This window comes from Ceratotherium simum, chromosome 32 (assembly GCF_057802395.1).
Source record: "Ceratotherium simum simum isolate JZ-2026a chromosome 32, ASM5780239v1, whole genome shotgun sequence".
In the NCBI taxonomy this organism is placed as follows: Eukaryota; Metazoa; Chordata; class Mammalia; order Perissodactyla; family Rhinocerotidae; genus Ceratotherium; species Ceratotherium simum.
Window position 1 is genome coordinate 28377945 of NC_141931.1, and position 26165 is coordinate 28404109.

General features: G+C 37.0%; 2 protein-coding genes across 3 annotated transcripts in view; both read left to right on the forward strand.

The window, feature by feature from the left end:
• The first annotated feature begins 1203 nt into the window (after positions 1–1203).
• On the forward strand, positions 1204–14814 carry LOC147912991 (aldo-keto reductase family 1 member C23-like protein). The gene is made up of 9 exons (XM_014783691.2): positions 1204–1293; positions 3273–3440; positions 4288–4404; positions 5718–5795; positions 6256–6378; positions 9168–9277; positions 10181–10346; positions 13036–13118; positions 14772–14814. Exons 1-9 carry the CDS (start codon positions 1204–1206, stop codon positions 14812–14814), a joined length of 978 nt encoding a protein of 325 aa, XP_014639177.2.
• Positions 14815–21528: 6714 nt separating this feature from the next.
• Positions 21529–26165, forward strand: part of LOC101406189 (aldo-keto reductase family 1 member C23-like protein) — a 58804-nt gene continuing 54167 nt past the window's right edge. For both annotated transcript variants that reach the window (XM_087420905.1, XM_014783694.2), the window contains exons 1-3: positions 21529–21612; positions 23858–24025; positions 24878–24994. In XM_087420905.1, coding sequence (XP_087277031.1) covers positions 21529–21612; positions 23858–24025; positions 24878–24994 — 369 coding nt within the window. The remainder of the gene's footprint in view (positions 21613–23857; positions 24026–24877; positions 24995–26165) is intronic.

Sequence of the window (26165 nt, forward strand, 5' to 3'; positions counted from 1 at the left end):
AACTGGAAACTGGGCTGATGTCTCCTATAGACCAAGCCTCCACTGTGTGCCATGCCAGAGGAATGGCAAGGGTGAGTAAAACATGATGAAATTTCCTAGCATTTTGAATCTGTCTTTTTCCTAACTGGATGTTCACTTTGTTGCTGTACATCTTTGACTGTTTTCCAGAGTGCCTATAAACTTATTTCAGCTGGTTTCTGGTTGTTTCCTTATGTTTCCATGGAAGAACTCAAGAGCTTCCTAGTCCACCATTTTGCTGACATCACTGTATGTGTTCAATTTTAAATGGCTTCATAATATTCCATTGTATCAATGCATCATAATTTCCCTAACTCTTCCCAAGTTTATTGTAATTGAAGTTGTTTCAAGTTTTTTCTTTCTTGAATACTTTTGAGCAAGATAATAAATTATAGAAAATATTCATCATTTTTTTTGGTAGTTACATCAGGATAGTTTTCTAAAAGTTATGTAACAGGGTGACAGATATAAACAGTCTACGATTCTGTTTGTATACTACAAATGATATCAAAAACTATTAAAAATTAACTGCAATAATCACCTTGCTGGAATATCTGTTTTGAGTAACCTTTTCTAGATTGCACCCTTGCTAAGGTGTGATATTCCTTTTTATAAAGCAAAGAAAAAAGAAACAAAAATAATTTTGCTGATGGGAAAGAAAATAAGACAAATTTTCTTTCAATTAGAAGTTTTAATTCTTTCTTAAGGGTCAACTCTTTGAAAAATGCTAATCATTCCTCTAAATTGTGTGCATCTGTGTGGTGTAAGACATTTACCTGTTTCAAATGATGTATGATCAAGAAGGAGCTTCATCATGGCAAGAACTAAAAAAGAGATTAGTATCTGGAGGTTTCTAGTCTAATATATGGTCAATAATTATTCAGCAAACCTCTTATAATAATTTACTAATGTACTTGGATCCTGAATGAAAAATTTGCATGTGCAAGAAAGTAATGATTTCTTTATTACTATATAATAGTTCATTAAGATTCCTCTTTGATAACAAACAAACAAGTTAATTGGTTCCAACTCTCTTCTCGCTCCATGGCTTCTTGCTTTAACATTTTTCCTTCTACAATCCATTTGATAACTGTTGGACTGTGGACGTGGGTGTTACCCTTCTGTTATTCATATAACCTGTGAGAGCAGCAGAATAAAACAGAATTGGCTTAGACAGAGGAACAAATGTCAATGGATCCTAAAGTCCAGTGTGTGGAACTAAATGATGGGCACTTCATTCCTGTACTGGGATTTGGCACCTATGCACCTGAAGAGGTAACAGTGGTGGTCTTAGGATTAAGGATTCAAAAGAAAATAGACATAGCATGAGTAGAGGCTGACTTGGGTTGTCAGGTCATGGAGTTACTGTGTGATTTTTGGAGGCTCACTTGGTTCTTGTAAACAGGCTAGAACCGTTCCTTAGACAAAGACAGATAGTATTAAGTGTTCACTCTGCATCAGGGTCTGACTGTGTGGTCACCTACAGATTATTCTGGGTTTTCCTCCAGGTTCCATCTATTTCCAAGGTTGGCAAAAGGGATGAAACTCAGCAGTCAGGAACACTGACAATCAGTTGCCTTGCTTTGAGGGTGATTACTTGGGAGTAGTTTAGCTGTATATTTCTGGAATTCAAAAAATATTTCCTCCCACGAAGACATTATCAAGAGAGATATTTGTGGTAAAAGTTCTCAGAGATGAGTTGAATGACAAATGGTGGGATACAATGGCTGTTATGCTGTGGAGTAGCCTGCTAAGTGCCAGGCAATAAATACTCCACCTGTAGTTTCCCTTGTACTTCTCCTCCTGCGTGGGAATTTATCTGGAAAGGAAAATATAATATCATTTGATGTAATAAGCTACAGTCTCCAGGGCAAGGTTTCATTTCCTCGTTTTTGTTATTACTTTTATTGAAGTAGATATGTAGAGTTGGACCTTGGACAGCAGAAGGAGCAAAGTGGACAAGACACTAGAATGGAAACCAGGAGTTTGCTTTCTAATTTTGTCTTTAGACTAGTTGTATGACAAGGGAGTAATCCTTAAACTTTGAATCTCACTTCCTCATCCATAAAACAGAAGGTAATATTCAAAGAGACGTTTTGGAGACAGATGACAGGACTTTTTTACTTTGTAGTGGAAAGTGGGATGGAGGGGAGAGAAGGGTCAAGGATACCACTGAAGCTTTGCCTTTGGTAAACCTCTGAATGTTCATACACCTAAAGTGAGAGCACAACCAGCAGAGGGAAGTTAGACCTCATATCTAGTTCACAGCAACATCATTGAATAATGAAATCTTATGAAATACATAACAAGAAATGGAATATTGTTCAGCCTTTAAACAAAAGGAAATCCTGCCATTTGCAATCACATGGATGAACCTGGAGGACATTATGCTAAGTGAAATAATCCAGACAGAAATACAAATACTGCATGATCCCACTTATATATGGAATCTAAAACAGTCAAACTCATATAAGCTGAGAGTAGAGGAGTGGTGGCCAGGGGCTGGGGAAGGGGGCAGTGGGGAAAATGGGAGCTTTTGGTCAAAAGGTACAAACTTTCAGTTATAAGATGAATAAGTTCTGGAGAAAAAATGTACAGCATGGAGATTACAGTTAATAATAGCATATTATATTGTTGAGATTTCCTAAGAGAAGAGATCTTAAGTGTTCTCACTTGGACACAAAGAAGTTAACAATGTGATGTGATAGATATTTTAATTTGCCTAATTGTGCTAATCATTTCATAATATATATGTGTATGAAAACATCGTGTTGTAAGACAAATATATATATTTTAAATTAATACACTATTTTTATTTAGCATGTTCTGTGCTACTACACTGGTAAAGGACTCTTAGTAACAATGAACTGGTTCTTTGACACTTCGTTCTATGTATCTTTTTAGTTTGTTGATTTAGTTTAGTAACATCTCACAATATAAAACATATCCATGGCTACAACTATATGATGAGTCCTGTGAGTTCTTTCAGCAGATTACTGAACCTAGTGGTCATCATGGGGACCTTCAGTGCTAGTGATCAACCAGTGATTACCTGGGATTGAAGGAGTTTTTGGGATGCCCAAATTTCTTTACTTATCAGGAAAGACCCAGGAAATTGCCATGAGTTCATCACCATACATGCAGAACTAGCCTAAGACGTGAGGAAAAGTTAATTCCTCAGAAGGCGAAAGTTGTGCCTTAGCTATCTCTCAATAATGTGGAAATTCAACTACTACCTTTTGTTGCTCATCTAGGTTCCTAAGAGCAAAGCTCTGGAGGCCACTAAGTTAGCTATTGGTGCTGGGTTCCGCCATATCGATTGTGCTTATGCGTACAATAACGAAAAAGAGGTTGGACTGGCTATCCGAAGCAAAATTGAAGATGGCACTGTGAAGAGAAAAGACATATTCTACACTTCAAAGGTGCTACATATGTGGTGTGTGTGTGTGCACATGTGGGAACATGATTGTGTGGAGATGACAATTACATGGTAGGACCAGTAGGTGTTTGGTGAATTGTGCTTATTGGTACCACTTTCTTCACACATTTTCATGTATTAAATTTAGTGTTAAGAAATACTGATGAATTTCTCATCATGCTTTGTTCAAATTTAATGATTTTAAAGTCACTTTACTTTTCTGAGTCACAGACCATATTAGTGTGATTTAGCATGGACTATTGAATCAGACAGAACTGTGATTGGATTATAATTTTCCCCATCATCCGTGTGGCATACTACAATTTCTTAACATTCTGAATCTCACTTCTCACATCTATCAATAAGAAAAAGCAATATAAGAGGCACTTTGTGTACTAAACAGGATATAGCTAAAGTGTCTTGAATTGTGCACAGCACAGATTAATATGTTCAAAGCACTTTTTCTCTATAATTGTCTAAAAAAAAGGGATGCTACTTATTCCCCATAAGATTGATTATTTGGTAGAATTAGTCTATTTTTGTGAACTGCTTTGTAAATTCCATCAAACAGAATTCAGATATGGGCATGGTTATGATTTGACAACACTTTTTATCTCTTGGGTTATTTCCTTCCCAGCTTAGTAGATGAACTAAGGATAAATGCAAACAAATAATATAGTTTCTTTGGGTAAGGCAGATCAGAAGGGAACCCAAGAAGGAAAAAGGTATTTTTCCTCTGTGGTCATTCAGTTTCCAACCAGTAGAAAATGTCTAATTCTTAGGTGAAACAAAAAAAGCAAAACTGACTGAAGTATTAATCCAACAGAACCCCCATTCTTTAACCTCTACAGCTTTGGATCACTTTCCTTCGACCGGAGTTGGTCCGACCAGCCTTGGAGAAGTCTTTGAAAAATCTTCAACTGGACTATGTTGATCTGTATATTATTCATTTGCCAACAGCTATGAAGGTTAGCAATTTGTGTGATTATACCTATTTTACTACTTGTGTCAGAATGTCTATCAACTTGTATGCATAGTTGAATTAAGACTTTCCTTAGAAGGATGTAGGGATTATTACAGTAGAGAAGAATCCCCCAAATAATAAGTCTTAATTAGATTTTTATGCGAATTTTTTGAATCCTTAAATTTCTTTCCATGCCTCCAAGAGAAAAAAAGTTCACAATCTCAAATCCTCTGACTCAAAAACTTGAAGAAATAAAAACAGGCATGTTCAATATCCTGTCCTGCCTATGATTCCTGAGTCTCTTGGGGATGTCATGAGCACAGAGGTTCACACAGTTGTGGTGAGTAATGAAACTGCCTTACAATTGGGCATAATAAATTGATCTCTTCTCTCACCATAAGAAGTTGAAAACAGGTTTGGTGGTGCTCCCTCTGGGTGGATCTAAAACTAACAGCCTTATTCATAGGGACTTGTGAGACCTTGCTTACACTGTTGGGTACCTTCACAATGAATTTTGTAGACTGTACTTAGCCATTAATGATTGTGTTATGTAGAATTCTTGATTTTAAGTTATAGAAAGCTACTCAAGCTCTCCTATGAAAAATAGTTTATTATGTAAATGGAAGTACATAAAGGGGAAGTCCAAGCCATGGATAAATTTAGAGATTTAGAATAGTCTCCAAAAAACTCTCCTTTTCCCATGAGTTAACTTTGCATTATTAATTGTTTGGTGTATTTTTGTCACAAAATTTTCCATTGGTGGAAAATATGGCCTTGGGGCAGTTCAAGCCTTATGGTCATTAACACTTGAATGTGTCTCTGGACCTTCCAGCATCTATATTAATCCTTAAGAGAACCTTGAATGACCCTGTTTGGTTCATCTGCCTGCCCTTGGACCATAGAATGTTCTGAAGGATAATGAAATCTGATTGTCTAGACTGGGTCAAGATTGGAACAGTTAGTCTGGAAATAAGGCCATGTAACTTATTGTCATTCACAGTGCAAGGGAGACCTTTTGCAAGAGGAAAGTATATGGGTCAGATAAGTGTAACATAAGTCACTATAAGTCCTCTTGAGAACCTAGGAAAAAGGTATTTATTCAAACATACGAGCACGTAAGAGATTAGTGGAAGCCTGTCTCCTAAAGACATCGCTTGCAACTCCATATGCAAATCACCTTGTAACTATTAGTATCTAGAATGTTACACGATCTACCTCATGGAGGTTTAGTGTCCTGGCCCCAGATATCCCTGGAAGCCTGGCTAAGTGTGGAGAAATTATTTTGTGACGTTGTTAAAATAACTGCTTCCATTCCAGCCAGGGGAAGAACTTTTTCCAACAGATGAACATGGAAAAGCATTATCTGACACAGTGGATCTCTGTGCCACGTGGGAGGTGAGTGCTTGGAAGAGAGAGCTCAGAGGAGAAAGACAGAAGAGGGGGATTCTAGTTCATTTCTTCCTCTTACAAAATGGGCTGTGCAACTTTGTCTTCAGCAATTCATATACTTTAAAAGAACGAGTCTGCTCTAGTGCCGTGGAGGAAATTATTACTGAAATGTTTTTAGAGAGAAATGGAGTGGAAGAATTCAGGATGACGAAGATAGGTATCTCTTTCTTTCAATGTGTAATACTCTCTAACATTTTTCTAAGGAGAATACATTAATTCTTATTCTTGCTGTCACTACATTATTTTACTGTATAATTTACTGCTTTTTCTCTTTTTTTTTTTGTTTATCCCAGTTGGCTTCATTGTCATTTCTTGAGAGTTGTTCCTGTTAACAGATTTTTCTTGCATTTATTGTTGATCTATAGCCAACTGCACAAATGATTCTTCACTACCCCTTCCTCCCCAGGCCATGGAGAAGTGTAAGGATGCAGGATTGACCAAGTCCATTGGGGTGTCCAACTTTAACCGCAGGCAGCTGGAGAAGATCCTGAACAAGGCAGGGCTCAAGTACAAGCCCGTCTGCAACCAGGTGAGCAGCCTCTGCCTCCTCTCCTTTCCGTTCTTCATCTCCTTCTTCTTGTACTACTGCCAGATGTCTATTTGGCCTCCCCTCCTGTTCATCCCACCTTTATCGAACAGAAGATTCTTGAGAGCAGAGCCTTTGTCTGGATGAGCATTGATAGAACCCATAATTGTATCTCTTTTTGTAAAGTCCTAGTGAAAACAGTGGCGACAACTTAGTGGTAAATTGTCAATAAGAATTTAGGGAAGGTAAAGGAGTTGATGGAGGGTTAGAATAGTTACCCAAACCTCAGAGGCATAGTTACATTTCCCTGAGCTTTAAAAGACATCCAGAGATGGGATGCATAAATGTGATTTTGAGGGAATTGTGTACAGCAAGGAAGGTCATGAAAATATGTAATGGGTAGTAAATAAGGAAAGAGTAAAAATACAATGAGGTAGGTGTCAGAGGTTTGTGTGGAGCTTGGATGCCTGAAATGCACCAAGATGCCCTTCATCTTGGTATCTCTGATTTCAGGGGTCTTTGAATAGGAAGCATAGATACAAGAAAAAACAACTGGAGACTATGAAAGTCATCCAGGCTAGAGGGATGGTTTATGGTGATACTAATGGTGGAGAAAATCAACATTAAGGAACATTTGCAGGAATACAGAGCAGACCTTGTGATTTACTCAGTCTTAGTCTGGTTCTCTCATCGATTTCCACCCTTAAATGAACTGTTTAGATACATTTTTCTGTGTCTGGTTCTGTGCACTGACTTTTCCTTTGTTCTATTTTTATTTTATTATGGTAAGAACAGTTAACATGAGATCTACCCTCTTAAGAAATTTCAAATATGAAGTACAATACAATACAGTATTGTTAACTATAGGGACAATGTTATACAGTAGATCTCTAGAACTTATTCATCTTGCACCGTTGAGAATTCACGACCACAATTATCAGCTTCCAATTTCTCCATCCTCCCAGCTGCTGGCGACCACCATTCTGCTCTCTGATTGTATGAGTTTGACTATCTTAGATTCCTCATACAACTAGTATCATGTAATACTTGTCCTTCTGTGAATGTCTTATTTCATTTATGTTCTCAAGGTAAAACTTTGAGTCAAGAAGTAAGAGTTTTCGACTGGAAAATGTGACCTATAAAATTGAAGAATTTGACATATCATGTTATAGCACTATTTATTTTCAATTATAAATGTTAAAAAATTCATGTGATTTTAACATTCATTTCACGCTCAATTTTTACTACGAAAATTTTCAGACATTCAGACAACTTAAGCGTATGATAGAGATCATCCATGTTTTCCCTCCTATATTGAAAACTTTTCACATTTTGCCACATTGCCAAATATATGTGTATATATGTGTGGATCTATTTACACAGATATATGTAATATTTTGCTGACCCTCTTCAAAGTTAGCTGTAGACATGACAATACACCCCCACAGACCTCAGAATGGTGATGTTCTAGTGTCCAATCCATATTCAATCCTCTGTATGGTTTTCCCAATGTCTTTTATATATCTTCTTTTCTAATCAGGAGCCAACTGTGGCTCACATATTACTTTCCATCTTGTTTCTTAAGCTTTCTTAACCAAGAATGGTTAATCAACCCTTTTTCTTTCACCATGACAGCCAGCAGGTTTTTGTTGAATATTCTGTATTCATCTGGTTGTTATCTTGTGATGTTAATTAACTTGTTTCTCTATTCCCAGTTTCTGTAAATTAGAAGTTAGATCTGAATGTCTTATGACAAAAGGTTAAACATTTTTGGCAAGAAAAATGTCCTTTGCATGCTGTGTCCCTCATATCGCTCTCCAGTAGGAAGCCCATCATGGCAAGTTTTCCCACCATAAGAGATGTTAGTTTTGTTCTCTTGGCTAAATATATCTCTTTGCAAATATATATGTTTCTCCTTTGAAATTGCCTAGTAGTCTGTTGTGTGATAACTGTCATCAGTGGGAGTCATATTGCCCCTAAGTTTTCACATAATAGTTGAGTAGCCATCAATGACTTTACTGTGAATTAGTTATTTCATTGGGATTTGTAAGTATTTTCAATTTTAAACACTCTTTTATAATTATTTTACCTGAAATTTTATTGTAAACAGAAAATTCCCTCATCAAGTCAGGATAAACTACAATTATTCCTATATGGCTGGGCAAAACTTAATTCCTTCCCTTTAATTATCAATGTTCTGAGAAAGAAGTTACTGTAATAATCACCATCAGTGGAACAAAGATTTTTCTTCTCTGTCTCTGTCTTTATCTCTCTCTCTCATCACTATGGACTCTTGGATTTTTATTTACTCTATGTGTTATAATTGCTTTTAGTCATTATTCCCTTTGATGTTCAAATCTACCCAATGTCACCAATGGGCTCCCCATCACACTGGCTCTTTTATACTTTAGACATCTCTTCATGAGTCTTTTAGTAATTTCTTACTTTATGGCACAATTTGATGTCCAAAGCTCAAACAGTTCTTCTGCTGTCCCAGACTTGGAATTAGTCATGTCTCGTTGTAGTGTACGATCGTATTGAGTAACCAAGATTTCATCTAAAGAGTCACTAGTTCTCAGGAATGTCAATTTTTTTTTCTTTTTTTATCCTTTTAAGGGAACAGAGATATAATATTTATTTTCTTTAAAAACGTAATTATTTGATGTTGATATTTCCACTTTAAATTTAATATTACATGGCTTTTTATTGATATTTCTCTATTAACCTATCAGTTTCATATTAATATTGGCATTTCATATAATCTGACACTCTTCTGTCTTGGCTTTCTACAGGTGGAATGTCATCCTTATCTCAACCAGAGCAAACTGTTGGATTTCTGCAAATCAAAAGATATCGTCCTAGTTGCCTACAGTGCTTTGGGAACCCAACGTCCAAAACCATGGTAATGAAGACAACAGGGAGTTTACCTATAACATTATTTTTTGAAATATTTTTAATGATACCATACTTAGTTTTCTGGGATTCACTCTCAACTGGTTTGGAGGAAAGAGGGGAGGGACAGAAGAAATCCTTCTCCTTTATACTCCCATCACCCAGCCAATAGTTTTACATTATATGTGTCTGGGTATAGATTAATCAATAACAAATACCTGCATTAAAAACCCAAAACTTGAGGCAAAAGACATAGCTTAAGTCATGATTTAGAAATTTACTAACTAATTGAGACATTTATAGTAATAGACTCTCTAAGCCTCTCTTACTTTATGACTAAAAGAAGGATAATAATATGTAACTCCCAGGTTTATCATGAGAGAATAAATTACAATCTGAAACAATTTTGTAAATCTCTATAGAAATATTGTAGGCTATAAGTAATGATAAAATGAAGAGTTCTCATTTTGGGACTTTTCAACTTTTATCAACATCTTAGAAAAGTTAAAATAAAAACTAGCCCATTCTTTTCTTTTCTCTTTCTCCTTTCATGCTCTGTTCTTACTTTGAGGGCTATGATCAGAGAAGAAAAACAGTCACTGAGAAGTAGTAAGAAAAATTCCATGATTTGGAAGCACAGGTTTGAACTCAAGCATTTATCAAAATGACATGAAGGGCTTTATAAACATAGATTACTTGATGCCACAGCTGAATTTCAGAATCAGTTGGTCTTGGGTGAGGCCGTGGAATTTGCCTTCCTAACAAGATCCCAGATGATAGTAATGCTTCTGATCCAGGGACCACCTTTTGAGAAGCACTGGTCTAGAGTGGACCTACTGAATCTGTTTAGGAAGCCTCCTAACAAACTGAATACTGAGTCTCAAGTCTTCAGCATTTCTGCATTTCCTTCCAGGGTAGACCAGAGCTCCCCGGTTCTCTTGGATGATCCAGTTCTTTGTGCCATGGCAAAAAAGTATGAGCGAACTCCAGCTCTGATTGCCCTTCGCTACCAGCTACAGCGTGGGGTTGTGGTCCTGGCCAAGAGTTACAATGAGAAGCGGATCAAAGAGAACATGCAGGTGATGAGTGAGGCTGTGGTCATAGGGCTTCTAAATAGTATCCTTCACCTGTATTCTTCTTTGTAAGGCTCTCAAGATATTTTGATCCCAGATGAATTACCTGTTATTTCCCATGCATGTGTGCCTTATGTGTATTCCCACCACTTTTCTCCTACTGGGCAGAAGGAGAGGCAGCATAGTGGGGTGGAATTCAGATTATACTGAAAACATAGATTTTGGTTCCAGTATGAAGTCTGCAATGTGCTCTGTAGCTCTGTGCAAGTAAATCTCATTTTCTTCATTCTAAAATGAGGGAATTGGATTATGTGTTTTTCTTAGTCTATTTGGGATGCTATAACAAAATATCACATCCTGGGTGTCTTATGAACAACAGAAATTTATTTCTCACAGTTCTAGAGGCTGAAATTCTGATATCAAGGTGTCAACGTGTTTGGTTGAGGGTCTTCTTCTAGGTCGCAGACTTCTGTTGTATATTAACAGTGTAGCAGGGACAAGGGAGCTCTTTCACGTCTTTTTTATGAGCTCATTAATCTCATTCAGGATGGCTCCATCATCATGACCTAATCACGACTCAAAGTCCCCCCTTCTCCCCCCGGTCTAACACCGTCACAGTGGGGGTTAGATTCCAAACACATGATTTTGGAGACATGCAAACATTCAGACTGTAGCAGTGATCTTCAGTCTCGAAATCACTGTGCTTTTAGCCTGCATTTCCCTGAACTGTAATGTAGTTTCATTTTCATGTATTTATTCTCCTTGAGTTGCCACTTCTGTGAAGTGCCTAGCCAAATCTGTATTCATTTTAACTTAGTTGTCTGTATTATTTTGTGTGGGAGAATATTATTATACCATTAGATATAGATGCACAAAAAACTGTCCCCAATTTAGAGGTTTACTACCAAAGCCATTTATTTAGCTCATAATTCCGTGGTTTGACAATTAGCCTGGGCTCAATGAAGCAGTTCTCTTCTTGGCTGGGCTCTCTCATGTATTTGCTGTTAAATACAGAACAACTAGGCAGTTCTGCTGTAGGGGTTGGTTTGGCTGTTGTCAGTGGTGCATAAACTCTGTTGCACATAATTTTTCATATAGTTGGCTAGACTATAGTCTACTAACCTGTTTTCATCTCCTCACAGTTTCATGATTCCAAGGAGGTGAGTGGATTCTTGCAAAGCCTTTTCATGTGTAGGTTCAGAGTAGACTCACCACTGCTTATGGCAAATTTTATTCTCCAGAGCAAGTGAAATGCCAGGCCAGATTCAAGGGGTAGAGAACCTTGCAAAAGTGATTTTGTCTTCTCATTCAAATTTGGGTCTCTACTACACCTGGAATTGATTTTTTAGTATAATGTAATAATGGACCCAAATATGTATACATTTAAATGAAAATCCAAATGTCCATATTTTCCCACAGATTTTCATTGTCTTCTCTGTAGTGTATGAAATGCACCTCAGTCCATTTCTGACCTCTCCTATTCAACTACTTACTTTTCTGTGCTAATTGTGGTGGAAAATATCTTGCTTTTTATAATGGTAATTTTTTCTCTTCATTCCTTTTTCTTCATTAAGAATGTCTTGACTATTCTTGACTAGTTGTTCTTTTCTGTAAAATATAGTATCACTTATCAACTTTCACAAAAAAGAAGTGTGTATGTTTTTGGTTCATACTGCATTTAAACTGTAGATGAATTTGGAGAAAACTGACTTCTTTGCATTATTGAGACCTCCAATCCATGATTATCATATGGGGTTCTAATTATTTTGGTGTTCTTTACATATTTTTAATAAATTACATAAATTATCCAAAAAGGCATTTACATAGTTCTTTTATTATATTTATTCATGAATAACTGGTAAATTAGATATCCTTTTGATAACTTTTTCCATATGTTTTGTCGCAAATATTTTCAAATGTACAGGAAACTTGAAAGAGTAATGCAATAAATGCATTATTTAGATTCATCAATTGTTATATTCTTGACATTTTGCCTACTGCCTATGTATCAATGGGTCGATCTATCAATCTTTCTATCTATCTAGCTCTTTATTAATCTATCTCTCCAACTTCTCTATGTATCACTATTTTGGAGTATTATTATGGATTGATGGATTTATTTGGTTCAACATATTAGCCATTATGACATTCTTTTTGACTCTTAAAGTGGACCATATTTCGACAGTGACATCATCTTTAAGCCAGTTACTGTGTCCTTTTAACATGATGTCATTAGTATTTGGAGAATTATTCGTTTCAATTATCTTGAAAAAAATTTTTTTTTCACATTCTAACTGTTCATTGATGAGTTATAGAAATCCACCTGTGTTCATCAAAACTACTAAATTATGTGTTGTGTTTTTAATTTTATTTCTAAATTCTTCTTGATTGCTAAGTACATGATGTTATCTCTTCGAAAAATATCAGCTTATGTTGCTCACTTTTGAAAAGGTCTTCTTTTTGTCTGTAGTCTTGTGCAGTTTCAATATATTATATCTAGGGATGGATTTCTATTTTATTTTTGCCTGGTATTTATTACCACTTGAGTATTTTGCCTGCTGTCTTTAAAAACTTTTGGAAACTTCTAAGACATTTTGAGTATTGCCTGTCACCATTCAGTCTGATTTGCTTAGATTTTCCAGATTTTCAATCATGCAATCTAAAAATCATAAAAATCTTTCTACTTCTGTGATAGATTTTTGAATTCCAGTTGACTTCAGAGGACATGAAAGTCCTAGATGGCCTAAACCGAAATCTTCGATATCTTCCTTTTCGCTTGTAAGTGACTTTGGTACATATGTTTGCCTCAATTCATTTTCTGATAATGAGTGTACGATGATTGTTAAAATTTACCTCAATGCCAGGAAGACAGAGTGCAGTTTGAGTCAGGGATGAGGCAGAAGCTTTCTGAAATCTCATCCCAGACTGCACTGACACAATGAGAGGGTGAGTGGATCGTGGTCGGCTTACATATGTCCTGCCCTCATCGCTCCATGGCCCTTTCCAAGAAGCTCGATATCATTGCTGAATCTACACCCTCCACATAGGCCTCCCGTTTCTACAACAGTCTAGCAACATACACTGTGGATATGACCAGTGTAGCCTCATTCAATATTTCCCAAACTGTGTTTCTCCTCTTCTTCTCCCAACTTCTCAATTCTTTATCAATTAAAGGATTCTCCATCAAGCTTGTGTTCCATGCCAGAAATGCCTGTCTCACCCAAATGGGATCTTCGTGAGATGCTGCCAAGTTTATGGCCTTCATAGATTTCCAAATATCTCCCTTCTTTTTAATTACATGCTTTTTCAGGAACAGAATACTGCATTTCCCTCCAGCAAGCCTGGCCTTGTGGTAAAAAGAGGAATTCTTGGTTTAGATTTTCTGAAATACGGAGCTCTCAATGCAGAGGACACAGTTTTTAAGAAGTGAGATATAAACCAAAGGAAGTTGTGTAAACAAAAGCACCACTGATGGAGAGAATTTATAGCCATAAAAGATCTTTAGTATTCCTTCATGCTTTAAGGTTCTGGAATTTTTAGAAAAGACCTTCGTTATAAATGAGAGAAATGGAGGAATGCACATTCCTACCTGTGAAAATTTTAATTCATGATAGTAATAAATGTGATAATGTATGGAAATGGATTAGCATAAGGGAAAGTTGTGAATTCTCAAATGTTGGTAGATATATTTTTATCCTTGCTAATATAGTTCTTGATATAGAGACAAATGAAGAATAAGATAGGGAACTAATGCAGAGAGAAAGAGAGAGTCTAAACAGTCATTTTTTCTAATAAATTAGGTATTTTAATAAGAATACATTATTTTCTATCAAGTTCTATTTTGGGTTATTACTGAATAGAGATCTGCCTACTGTACAGTAAGCTGTTTTGAAATGGGGGTCAATTTTTACATGACATTTTATCCATTTCTGAATCTAACTGGACATATTGTATGTGGTGGGCAGTTAGTAAATAATTAATACATTTTAAAAAATGGAAGTGAAATTGCATTCTGTAACCTGTGTCACCCTAAAGTATGTTTTAGTGCTGAGCATGTGGCTGGACTTGTCCTGTCCAAAAAAGGCAGAGTCAGTCTCTTCTTCCACTGAGGATTTGAAATAAGAAAGTAAAAGCTATCTTGTTGCTTTATTGACCGATGTAGCTAGGGAGAGCATACTTGAATATTTGACTGCATCTTCTGTGTATTCAGTTCTGGGCAAGGAATACTATTCAAATAATTTAATTGATATTATTATTTTTTTAATTATTATAAAGTCATGTTTGTGAAAGAAAGAAGTGCAGATTCCACAGCTAGTCAGGAAATAAAAGGTTTAACTTTACCCTAAAGATAGCTTCATAGAAATCACTTCTCTACCACCCTACACACAGAGTCATTGAACCCATATGATGAATTGTTTTTTCTCCTTTTAGTGGTGTTGGCCACCCTAAATATCCATTTTCTGATGAATATTAACATGGAGCCCTTCATCCTGACTTCTACCAGATGCCCTGCGCATGGATAGTGAGGAGAGAAATGTCTCAGATGTTGGTGATCCGACACATCTGCATGGGGTCTACTCGTGCTGCTTAGAAACTCATACTCAGCTAGACTTAACTCCATAGGTCAGGAAGGAAAGGGATTAAATTTTTGTCAGTTTCTGTAAAAATTAAAGATTTTTTCCTGGAAAGTCTCTTGCCTACTCCAGTCTCTGTTTTGTATATTTTCTTTCCTTCTGACACATTAGAGCCAAAACCTGATTTGCCTCGAGTTTGGGTGGTGGTGGTACTGGAATGGGATACAATAACAGAAATTTTATAGACATTTCTGGAGTGGGGGGGTGGTTAAAGTTTTCAGTCTCTAGGAAGTAGTAGTTAGCGGGTAATTATCAGTCACTGTTCCTTTAATCATTTGAGAAATTGGAGTACTCACTGCACGTGGTCTGGAAGGTGAGTTACATATTGCAAGGATGATCAGTAATACATAGATCCCCTTTCAGCAGCTCAGGAAATCATTGTTCTAGGAAATCTCAGAATGAGGCATCTCTGTGGCAGTGTTGACCCGGGAGGTTGGGGGGATTCACCCTGGAAGGATGATTAGGACACAGATATGCAGAAGGTTTAGGAGGAAGGAGTTGAGTGCATATCTGTTTGGGAAACTTCAGAAAATGCTTCTTTGCTACTTCTCTCCTGCATATAAGAAAAAACTTTCCACAGTATTTTACCAAAGGGCCAGAGCTGAGAGTCAGGACTAGACTGCCACGAGTGCCCAGGTAACAGTAATGAGCTTGCTGCGTTGTACTTGGGCAGGAATTCAAAGAAACAACTGACTGATCAAATTACCCTGAACATTAGCTCCACATTTAACTGCACGTTTCAAATCACCCTGAACATTAACTCCGTATTTACTCCGATTCAAAAACATATCAATTTGATATAGTTGATCCTTTTAAATGTTTCAAACACAAAGCAAGGCATACTTACAAATACAAAACACAAAATATTCCTAAACCATTAAATATTTTCTGTCAAGCCAGTCTAATATGGTGAATACATTTAGTAATTCCAATTCTTCTAAATTTTCAAACACCATTTCAAAATATGTGCATGCAAAATAGCACAATGCATACAGCATTTGTTGACATTTAGGAACTTCCTTTATAAAAAATATACATTTATTTTCTACAATTTTTAGAGGTACAAACTCAATCACGTAGTTGCAAGGAACCAAATTTTCATCTCAGACCACTTTGTTCAAATTTGAGACACTCATGGACCAAAACAGAGACAATCAAAGAACTTTGAGACTGACAGTTGTTCAGGACCTGGGTACACTTTCTAACATCTATACCTGAAACCATTGCTTCCTCTTATGACCACATTCGTCTGTCATAACCATTGGGCTTTCTATAGCCATGCTCGTCAGGTGGGACCAAAGCAACAAGCTGTGCAACCCACAGTCTTTCTGAAAATGATTCATCCATTAATTTAGAGGAGATCATATACGTTCTCAGATTTTAGTTCACATTTCTATGACTGTAGAATAACCTGACATTATTAAGACCTTGTCAATAATTGTTGGGATTGAATCGTATCTGTAGGCTGCATTAGAACCCCTTTTATTTTTATGATGGCTCCTTGGACATTTTTTTAGTCAGTTGATTAAAATTCATCTTAAAGAGTTTCTCCCTGGGGAAGATCAGTGTACATGACAAAGGTAGCCAAGTAAACTCCCTAGGTCTGCTTCAGGCAGGAAAAAGATAAGGAAACGATGCAAAGGCTCAAGAAACTATTTTGTCTAACTAATTCAGAACTGTTCACAAAAGAGGGCTACATTTTAATAATGTTGAAAAAGCTAGACTTCTGGTTTCTGGTCACATAGATAAATAACTTGGAAGTCAACACTTCTTTCCTCATAAAAACAAGAAAATAAACTAAGAATCAACAACTCTCTTTAGATCTATCAGAAAATTGAAGTCACAGGGAAAATTACAGACCCCCAAATTGGAGAGATAGTTGGATATAGAGAATCATAACTCAATGGGAGCAGAAGAACAACAAAGTTAGGGGACTGGCAGTACTCAATTTCAAGGCTTACAAGAAAGCTACAGCAATCAAGATAGTGTGGTATTGGTGAAAGTACTGATACGATGATCAATGGAACAGAATAGTGAGCCAAGAAATAGAGTCACATAATTAGAGTTAACTGATCTTTGACAAAAAGCAAAGGCAATCCAATGGAGAAAGAATAGTGTTTTCAACAAATGGTGTTGGAACAACTAGATATCCACATGCAAAAAAAGAATCTAGACTCAGACTTTACACCTTTCACAAAATTTAACTCAAAATGACTTATAGACCTAAGTGTAAAATGCAAAACTGTAAAACTCTACAAGATAACACATGTGAAAATCTAGATGATCTTGGGCATGGTGAAGATTTTTAAGACACAACACCAAATGCTCAATCCATGTAAGAAAAAAATTATTAGACTTCATTAAAAAAAATCAGCTCTCCCAAAAGATGCTATAAAGAAAATGAAAAGACAAACCCCAGACTGGCAGAAAATATTTGCAAAACATACATCTTATAAAGAGATTAGTATCCAAAATATACAAAGGACTCTTACATCTCTATAGTGAGAAAACAAAAACCCCAATTTAAAAATGAGCAAAAATCTGAACAGAAACTTCACCAAAGAAGGCATACAGATGGCAAATGAGCATATGAAAAGTATCTCAACATCATTTGTCATTACAGAATTGCAAATTTAAAAAAATTAGATACCATTTTACATCTATTAGAATGGACAAAATCCAAAACAGTGGCAACACCAAATGCTGGAGAGGATGTGGAGCAACAGGAATTCTCTTATGTAACTGATGGGAATACAAAATGGTACAGTCACTTTGGAAGATAGTTTGGCTGTTTCTTACAACATGAAACATATTTTTATCATATGGTCCAGCAATTGAAGTCCCTGGCATATACCCGAATATGTTGAAAACAGTTGTCCACCCAAAAACCTTCACACAGATGTTTATAACAGCTTTTAATAATTGGCAAATCTATATAGAGGTTCATTGGATATGGATACTCTATTGTATCCGTACAGTAGACTCAGTGACCTCAGGAGACCTCAAACCCCCACCTCATCATTTATTTGAGATTCAATTTCCAGAGGGGATTTCACCCCTAGACACAACCAGTGCACTCCAGATGAGATTCAATCTCCAGATGGGGTTTGACCCCTGACTAGCCACGAGGGATTGCTCTTGTTTACCCAGAGCCAAGCATCGACCCTTCCAGAGCGGCCGGGTCATGCAGTCCTTCCAAACAGAGGGGGTTCTCACTCCCCTGAGCCATGCTATCCCTTGGTGGGGACTCAATCCCTGAAGCCAGGCCCCAACAAACAGGCTTTGTGAGATCAGGAAATAACTCTTACAGCCATGTCATTGGGTTGGCACCACTCACCTTCATGGAGAGATCCTCTGAGCAAAGTGCTCAGTGTGGCTGCTGGGTCTCCCGCTGAGGCAGCAACATCAAGCCAGTGGCATAGGCACCATGAAGGAGTATGTCCCATCTGGGTCACCAATTTGATACTGAACCAAGTGGGCTCACCTCCTGGTGACTCAAAGAAGACTCTACACCAGTGGAAGTTGTGTCACAAAGTAAAGTGTATTTGCAGCAAATAGGATGTCACGAGGAATCATTTCCAAAGTCATGGCCTCCTCAAACAAAGGGAAGCAGGAACTTTTATTTCAGTTGAGGAATGAATATTTAAAAGGGAGAGGTGGGTATTTGCTTGCACAGGTTCAGTTGGAAAACATGCTTCTGCATACATTGCAGATTACAGTAATCAGGCTTAATCTCCTCCTAAAGAGATCTTCATATTAAAATTAAGGCAAGGTCGTGGGTGTAGCTCTTCTAGGGAGGCTTGCTTAGCTTAACCACCAGGGTGGTTGTTGGTTGTGTCTTCTTAACATAAAAACAGCTAAGTGCTTCCAAACCTACCCTTGAGTTCCTTGGGGCACTAGTTAGTGACAAGATGAATAACTATTTTTAGGCATCCACTTCTAAATTTTGTAGAAATGAAAAAGTAGAGTTACAAACCAAAATTAGGAAAGTGCATGAGTTTATATTTGCCCATATATTTACCATTACTGGAGTTCTTTATATCTTCATATGGCTTTGAGTTACAGTCTAGTGTCCTTTCATCTGAACCTGACTGACTCCTTTTACATTTCTTGTAGGACAGTTCTAACGGCAATGAACTCTCAGCTTTTTAAAGATCTGATGTTGTCTTAATTAGTGCTTCATATATGAAAAACATTTTTTCCGGGTATAGAATGCTTGGTTGAGAAGTTTTTTTCTCTTTTAGGACTTTAGAAGTATCATCTCACTGTCTTATCTCATCTTAGGTTTCTGAGGAGAAATCTGTTGAAGATCTTATCCAGGATCCTTTGTACTTGATGAGTCATGTGTCCTTTGCTGCTTTCAACATACTTTCTTGCCTTTGTTTTTCAACAATTTGAAGACAATGTATGTGGGTGTGGATATCTTTGAGTTTATCCTACCTGTAATTCTTTGAACTTCTTGGGTGTGCTGATTATTCATGTCTTACATTCAGTCTGGAGGTTTTCTGTTCATTATTTCCTCAAACAATCTCTCTGTCCCATTCTGTCTTCTCTTTCTGGGACTCAATAATGTGTATATTAGTCCACTTGATGGTGTCCCATAAGTCCTTTAGTGTCTGTTCACATTTTTTCATTTTTTTTCTTTCCGCTCCTTAAGATCTATAATTTCTCTGTCCTTGTTGATATTACCATTTTATTTATATATGATTTACCTAATTTCCTTTAATTTTTTGTCAAATTTTTCTTTAACAATTACAGCATATGTAAGGCAGTTGATTTAAGACTCTTTATCTACTAAATCCAATTTGTATGTTTGTTCAGGAAGAGTTTCTGCCAATTTTTTTTTTCTGTTTTAGTGGCTAATGGGTTTTTTTCCTTGTATGTTTGGGTGTGTGTTTAATTGGGTATTTGAAAAACAGCCACCTCTCCCACTCTTCATAGATTTTTTTCTATGTCCTGACAATCCTTCACTTGTTAGCTTGGCCTGTTCCTTGTCTTGGGACCAGCCCAACATGAAATCTGAAGGTCTATTCAGTTCTGTTCTGAGCATGTATCCCACCTGCCCTGTGTGTGGCTTTCTTAATTCCCCTGAATAGATGACTGAATAGATGGCTCCCAAAAACTCACATCTAGCTTTTCCTCAGGACTTTATAAGATCTATTGCATGTCTCCACCGTTAATCTCTTGCCCCTGGCATCTGCACATCTATAGTCCCCCTGCAGCTGTAAAGTGAAGCTTTTCATTTCAAGCTCTTAGAGTTAGGGGAAACAGAGAGTAGTCTTTGAGGCAGCCTCAAAATAGCTTAGGACATTGCACATAAGATCTCTGATAACTCTTGTTTGAGAGAGGCAACTGGAAACTGGGCTACTGTCTCTTACATACCAAGCCTCCACTGTGCCAGGCATGGGGAGGGGCAAAGGTGAGTAAAACATGATGAAATTTCCTACCACTTTGAATCTGTCTTTTTCCTAACTGGATGTTCACTTTGTTGCTGTAGATCTTTGACTGTTTCCAAGAGCTCCTTTAAGTTTACTTCAGCTGGTTTATGGTTCTTTCCTTCTGTTTCCATGCGAGAACTCAGAACTACCTAGTCCATCATTTTGCTGACATCACTGTATGTGTTCAATTTTAAATGGCTTCATAATATTCCATTGTATCAATGTGTCATAATTTCCCTGACTCTTACAAAGCTTATTGTAATTTAAGTTGTTTCTATTTTTCTCTTTGATGAATACTATTGAGCAAGATAATAAATCATATAAAATATTCATCATTTTTTTTGTAGTTACATCAGGATAGTTTTTTAAAGTTATATAACTGTGTGAAAGATATAAACACTGTAAGATTCTGTTTGTATAATGCAAATGATATCTAAAAACTATGAAAAAAATAACTCCAATAATCACCTTGCTGGAATGTCTTTTTTGAGTAGACTTTTCAGGATTGCACCCTTGTTACGATGGAATATTTCTTTTATAAAGCAAAGAAAAAAGAAACAAAAATAATTTTGCTGATAGGAAAGATAAAAATACATATTTTCTTTCAATTTGAAGTTTTAATTCTTTCTTAAGGGTCAACTTTTTGAAAAATGTTAATCCTTCCTCTAAATTGTGTGACTCTGTGTGTGGTGTAAGACAGTTAATTGTTTCAAATGATGTATGATCAAGAAGGAGCTTACCATGGCAAGAACTAAAAAAAAATAGTATCTGGAGGTTTCTAATTTAATATATGGTCAACAATTATTGAGCAACCCTCTTATAATAATTTGCTAATGCACTTGGATCCTGAATGAAAATTTTACTTGTGCGAGAAAGAAATGATTTCTTTATTACTATATAATAGTTCATTAAGATTCCTCTTTGATAACAAACAAGCAAGTTAATTGGTTCCAACTCTCTTCTCGCTCCATGGCTTCCTGCTTTAACCTTTTTCCTCCTACAATCCATTTGATAACAGTTGGACAGTGGACTTGGGTGTTACCCTCCTATTATTCATATAACCCATGAGAGCGGAAGGATAAAACAGAGTTGGCTTAGACAGAGGAACAAAAGGCAATGGATCCTAAAGTCTGGCGTGTGGAACTAAATGATGGGCACTTCATTCCTGTGCTGGGATTTGGCACCTATGCACCTGAAGAGGTAATAGCGGTGGTCTTGGGATTGAGGATTCAAAAGAAAATAGACATAGCACGAGTGGAGCCTGACTTGGGTTGTCAGGTCATGGAGTTACTGTGTGATTCTTGGAGGCTCACTTGGTTCTTGTAACCAGGCTAGAACCATTACTTACACAAAGACAGAAAGTATTCAGGGGGCCGGCCCTGTGGCCAGTGCTCCGCTACTGGCAGCCCGGGTTCGGATACTGGGTGTGCACCGATGCACCACTTGTCTGGCCATGCTGAGGTGGCGTCCCACATACAGCAACTAGAAGGATGTGCAACTATGACATACAACTATCTACTGGGGCTTTGTGGAGAAAAAGAGGAGGATTTGCAATAGATGTTAGCTCAGGGCCAGTCTTCCTTAACCAAAAGAGGAGAGAATTGGCATGGATGTTAGCTGAGGGCTAATGTTCCTCACAAAAAAAAAAAAAAAAAAAAGAAAATATTCAGTGTTCCCTCTGCATGAGGGTCTGACCGTGTGGTCACCTACAGATTATTCTGGGTTTTCCTCCAGGTTCCATCTATTTCCCAGGTTGGAAAAAGAGATGAAATTGAGCAGTCAAGAACACTGACAATCAGCTGCTTTGCTTTGAGGGTGATTACGTGGGAGTGGTTTAGCTGTATATTTCTGGAATTCAAAAGATCTTGCCTCCCACAAAGACATCCAGAGAGATATTTGTGTAAAAGTTCCCAGAGATGAGGTGAATGACAAATGGTGGGAAAGAGTTGCTGTTCTGTTGTTGGGTAGTCTGCTGAGTGCCAGGCAATAAATATTCCACCTGTAGTTTCCTTTGTACTTCTCCTTCCGCTTGGGAATTTATCTGGAATGGAAAATATAGTATCATTTGAGGGAATAAATTACAGTCTCCAGGGCAAGGTTTCAATTCCTCGTCTTTGTTATTACTTTTAATTGAAGCAAATATGGAGAGTTGGACCTTGGACAGCAGAGGGAGCTAAGTGGACAAGTTACTAGACTGGAAGCCAGAAGTTTGCCTTCCATTTTTGTCTTTAGACTAGTTGTACGACAAAGGAGTAATCCTTAAACTTTGAGTCTCACTTCCTCATCTATAAAAGAGAAGGAAATATTCAAAGAGACGTTTTGGAGACACATGACAGGACGTTTTTACTTTGCAGCAGAAAATGGGATGAATGGGAGGGAAGGGCCAAGAATACCACCAAATCTTTGCCTTTGGTAAACCTCTGAATTTCCATACACTTAAAGTGAGAGCATGACCAGCACAGGGTAGTTAGACCAAATATCTAGTTCATAGCAACATCATTGAATAAAGAAAGCTTATGAAGTACTTAAAAACAAATGAAATATTATTCAGCCTTAAAACAGAAGGAAATCCTGCCATTTGCAATCATGTGGATGACATTATGCTAAGTGAAATAAGCCAGACACAGAAACACATATGCTGCATGATCCCACTTATATATGGAATCTAAAAAAGTCAAACTCATATAAGCAGAGAGTAGAGTAGTGGTGACCAGGGGCTAGGGAAGGGGGCAGTGGGGAAAACGGGAGATTTTGGTCAAAAGGTACAAACTTTCAGTTATAAGATGAATGAGTTCTGGAGAAAAAATGTACAGCATGGAGACTATAGTTAATAATAACATTATATTCTTGAGATTTCCTAAGAGAGGAAGATGCAAAGAAGTTAACTATGTGATGTCTTGGCTATTTTAATTTGTCTAACTGTGCTAATCATTTCACAATGTATATGTGTATGAAAACATCATCTTGTAAGACAAATATATGTTTCTTAAATTAATGTACTATTTTTATTTAGCGTGGTATGTGTGACTACACTGGTAAAGGACTCTTAGAAGCAATGAACTTGTTCTTTAACACTTCATTCCATGTATCTTTTCAGTTTGTTGATTTTGCTGAGTAATGTCTCACAATATAAAACATATTCATGGCTACAACTATATGATGAGTCCTGTGAGTTCTTTCAGCAAATCACTGAACCTAGGGGTGATCATGGGGACCTTCAGTGCGAGTGATCAACCAGAGATTACCCAAGAATGAAGGAGTTTTTGGGATGCCCAAATTTCTTTACTTATCAGGAAAGACCCAGGCAAATTGCCATGGATTCATCACCACACCTGCAGAACTATCCTAAGACATTAGGAAAAGTGACTTGGGAAGGTCAAAGTTGTGGCCTAGCTATCTCTCCATAATGTGGAAATTCAACTACTATCTTTTGTTGCTCACCTAGGTTCCTAAGAGCAAAGTTCTGGAGGCCACTAAATTAGCTATTGGTGCTGGGTTCCGCCATATCGATTGTGCTCATTTCTACAATAATGAAAAAGAGGTTGGACTGGCTATCCGAAGCAAAATTGAAGATGGCACTGTGAAGAGAAAAGACATATTCTACACTTCAAAGGTGGTGTGTATGTGGTGTGTTTGTGTGCACATGCAGGAACATGATTGTGTGGAGATGACAATTACACGGTAGGACCAGTAGGTGTTTGGTGAATTGTGCTTATTGGTACTACTTTCTTCCCACATTTTCATATATTAAAATTAGTGTCAGGAAAAGACGATGGTTTTCTCGTCATGCTTTGTTCACATTTAGTGATTTTAAAGTAAAGTCACTTTACTTTTCTGAGTCACAGGCCATATCAGTGTGAATAGCATAGACTAGTGAATCAGACAGAACTGTGATTGGATTACAGTTATCCCTCTCATCTGCGTGACTTACTAGAATCTCTTTAACATTCTGAATCTCACTTCTCACATCTATCAATAAGAGAAAGCAATATAAGAAGCACTTTGTGTACTAAACAGGATATAGCTAAACTGTCTTGAATTGTGCACAGCACAGATTAATATGTTCAAAGTACTTTTTCTCTATAATTATCTAAAAAAAAGGGATGCTACTTATTCTCCGTAGGATTGAACCTTTGATAGAATTAGTCTATTTTTGTGAACTGCTTTGCAAATTCCATCAAACAAAATTCAGATATCGGCATGGTTATTATTTGATAACACTTGTTATCTCTTAGGTCATTTCCTTCCATGGTTAGTAGATGTACTAAAGAAAGATGCAAACAAATAATATAGTTTCTTTGGGTAAGGCAGATCAGAAGGGAACCCAAGAAGGAAAAAAGAATTATTCCTCTGTGGTCATTCAGTTTCCAACCAGTAGAAAATGTCTAATTATTAAGTGAATCAAGAAAAACAAAACTGACTGAAGTAATAATCCAACACGACTTCCATTCTTTACCCTCTGCAGCTTTGGATCACTTTCCTTCGACCAGAGTTGGTCCAACCAGCCTTGGAAAAGTCTCTGAAAAATCTTCAACTGGACTATGTTGATCTGTATATTATTCATTTTCCAATGGCTCTGAAGGTTAGCAATTTGCGTGATTATACCCATTTTACTTCTTGTGTCATAATGTCTATCAACTTGTATGGATAGTTGAATTAAGAATTTCCTTAGAAGGATGTAGGGATTATTACAATAGAGAAGAATCCCCCAAATAATAAGTCCTGGTTAGTTTTTTATGTAAATATTTTGAATCCTTAAATTTCTTTCCATGCCTCCAAGTGAAAAAAAGTCAACAATCTCAAATCCTCTGCCTCAAAAATTTGAGGATATAAAAATAGGCATGTTCAAGATACTGCCCTGACTACGATTCCAGAGTCTCTTGGGGATGTCACACATGCAAAGTTTCACACAGTTGTGGTGAGTAATGAAACTGCCTTACAATTGGGCATAATAAATTGATGTCCTCTCTCACCATAACAAGTTGAAAGGAGGTTTGGTGGTGCTCCCTCTGGGTGGATCTAAAACTAGCAGCCTTCATAGGGACTTGTGAGACCTTGCTTACACTGTTGGGTACCTTCACAATGGAATTTTGTAGACTGTCCTTAGCCATTAATGATTGTGTTATGTAGAATTCTTGATTTTAAGTTATAGAAAGCTACTCGAGCTCTCCCATACAAAAGAGTTTATTATGTAAATGGCAATACATAAAGGGGAAGCCAAGCCATGGATAAATGTAAGAATTTAGAATAGTCTCCACAAATATCTCCTTTTCCCTATGAGTTAACTTTGCATTATTAACGGTTTGCTGAATTTTTGTCACAACATTTTCCATTGGCGGCAAATACAGCCTTGGGGCAGTTCAAGGCTTATGGTCATTAACACTTGAGTGTGTCTCGGGACCTTCCAGCACCCGTATTAATTCTTAAGAGAACCTTGAATGACCTTGTTTGGTTCATGTGCCTGCCCTTGGACCATAGAATGTTCTGATGGATAATGAAATCTGATTTTCTAGCCTGGGACAAGATTGGAACAGTTATTCTGGAAATAAGGCCATGTAACTTATTGTCATTCACACTGCAAGTGAGGCCTTTTGCAAGAGGAAAGTATAGGGGTCAGGTAAGTGTAACATAAGTCATTATAAGTCCTCTTTAGGACCTAGCAAAAAGGTATTTATTGAAACATATGAGAGTATAAGAGATTAGAGCAAGCCTGTCTCCTAGAAATTGCTTACAACTCCATATGCAAATCACTT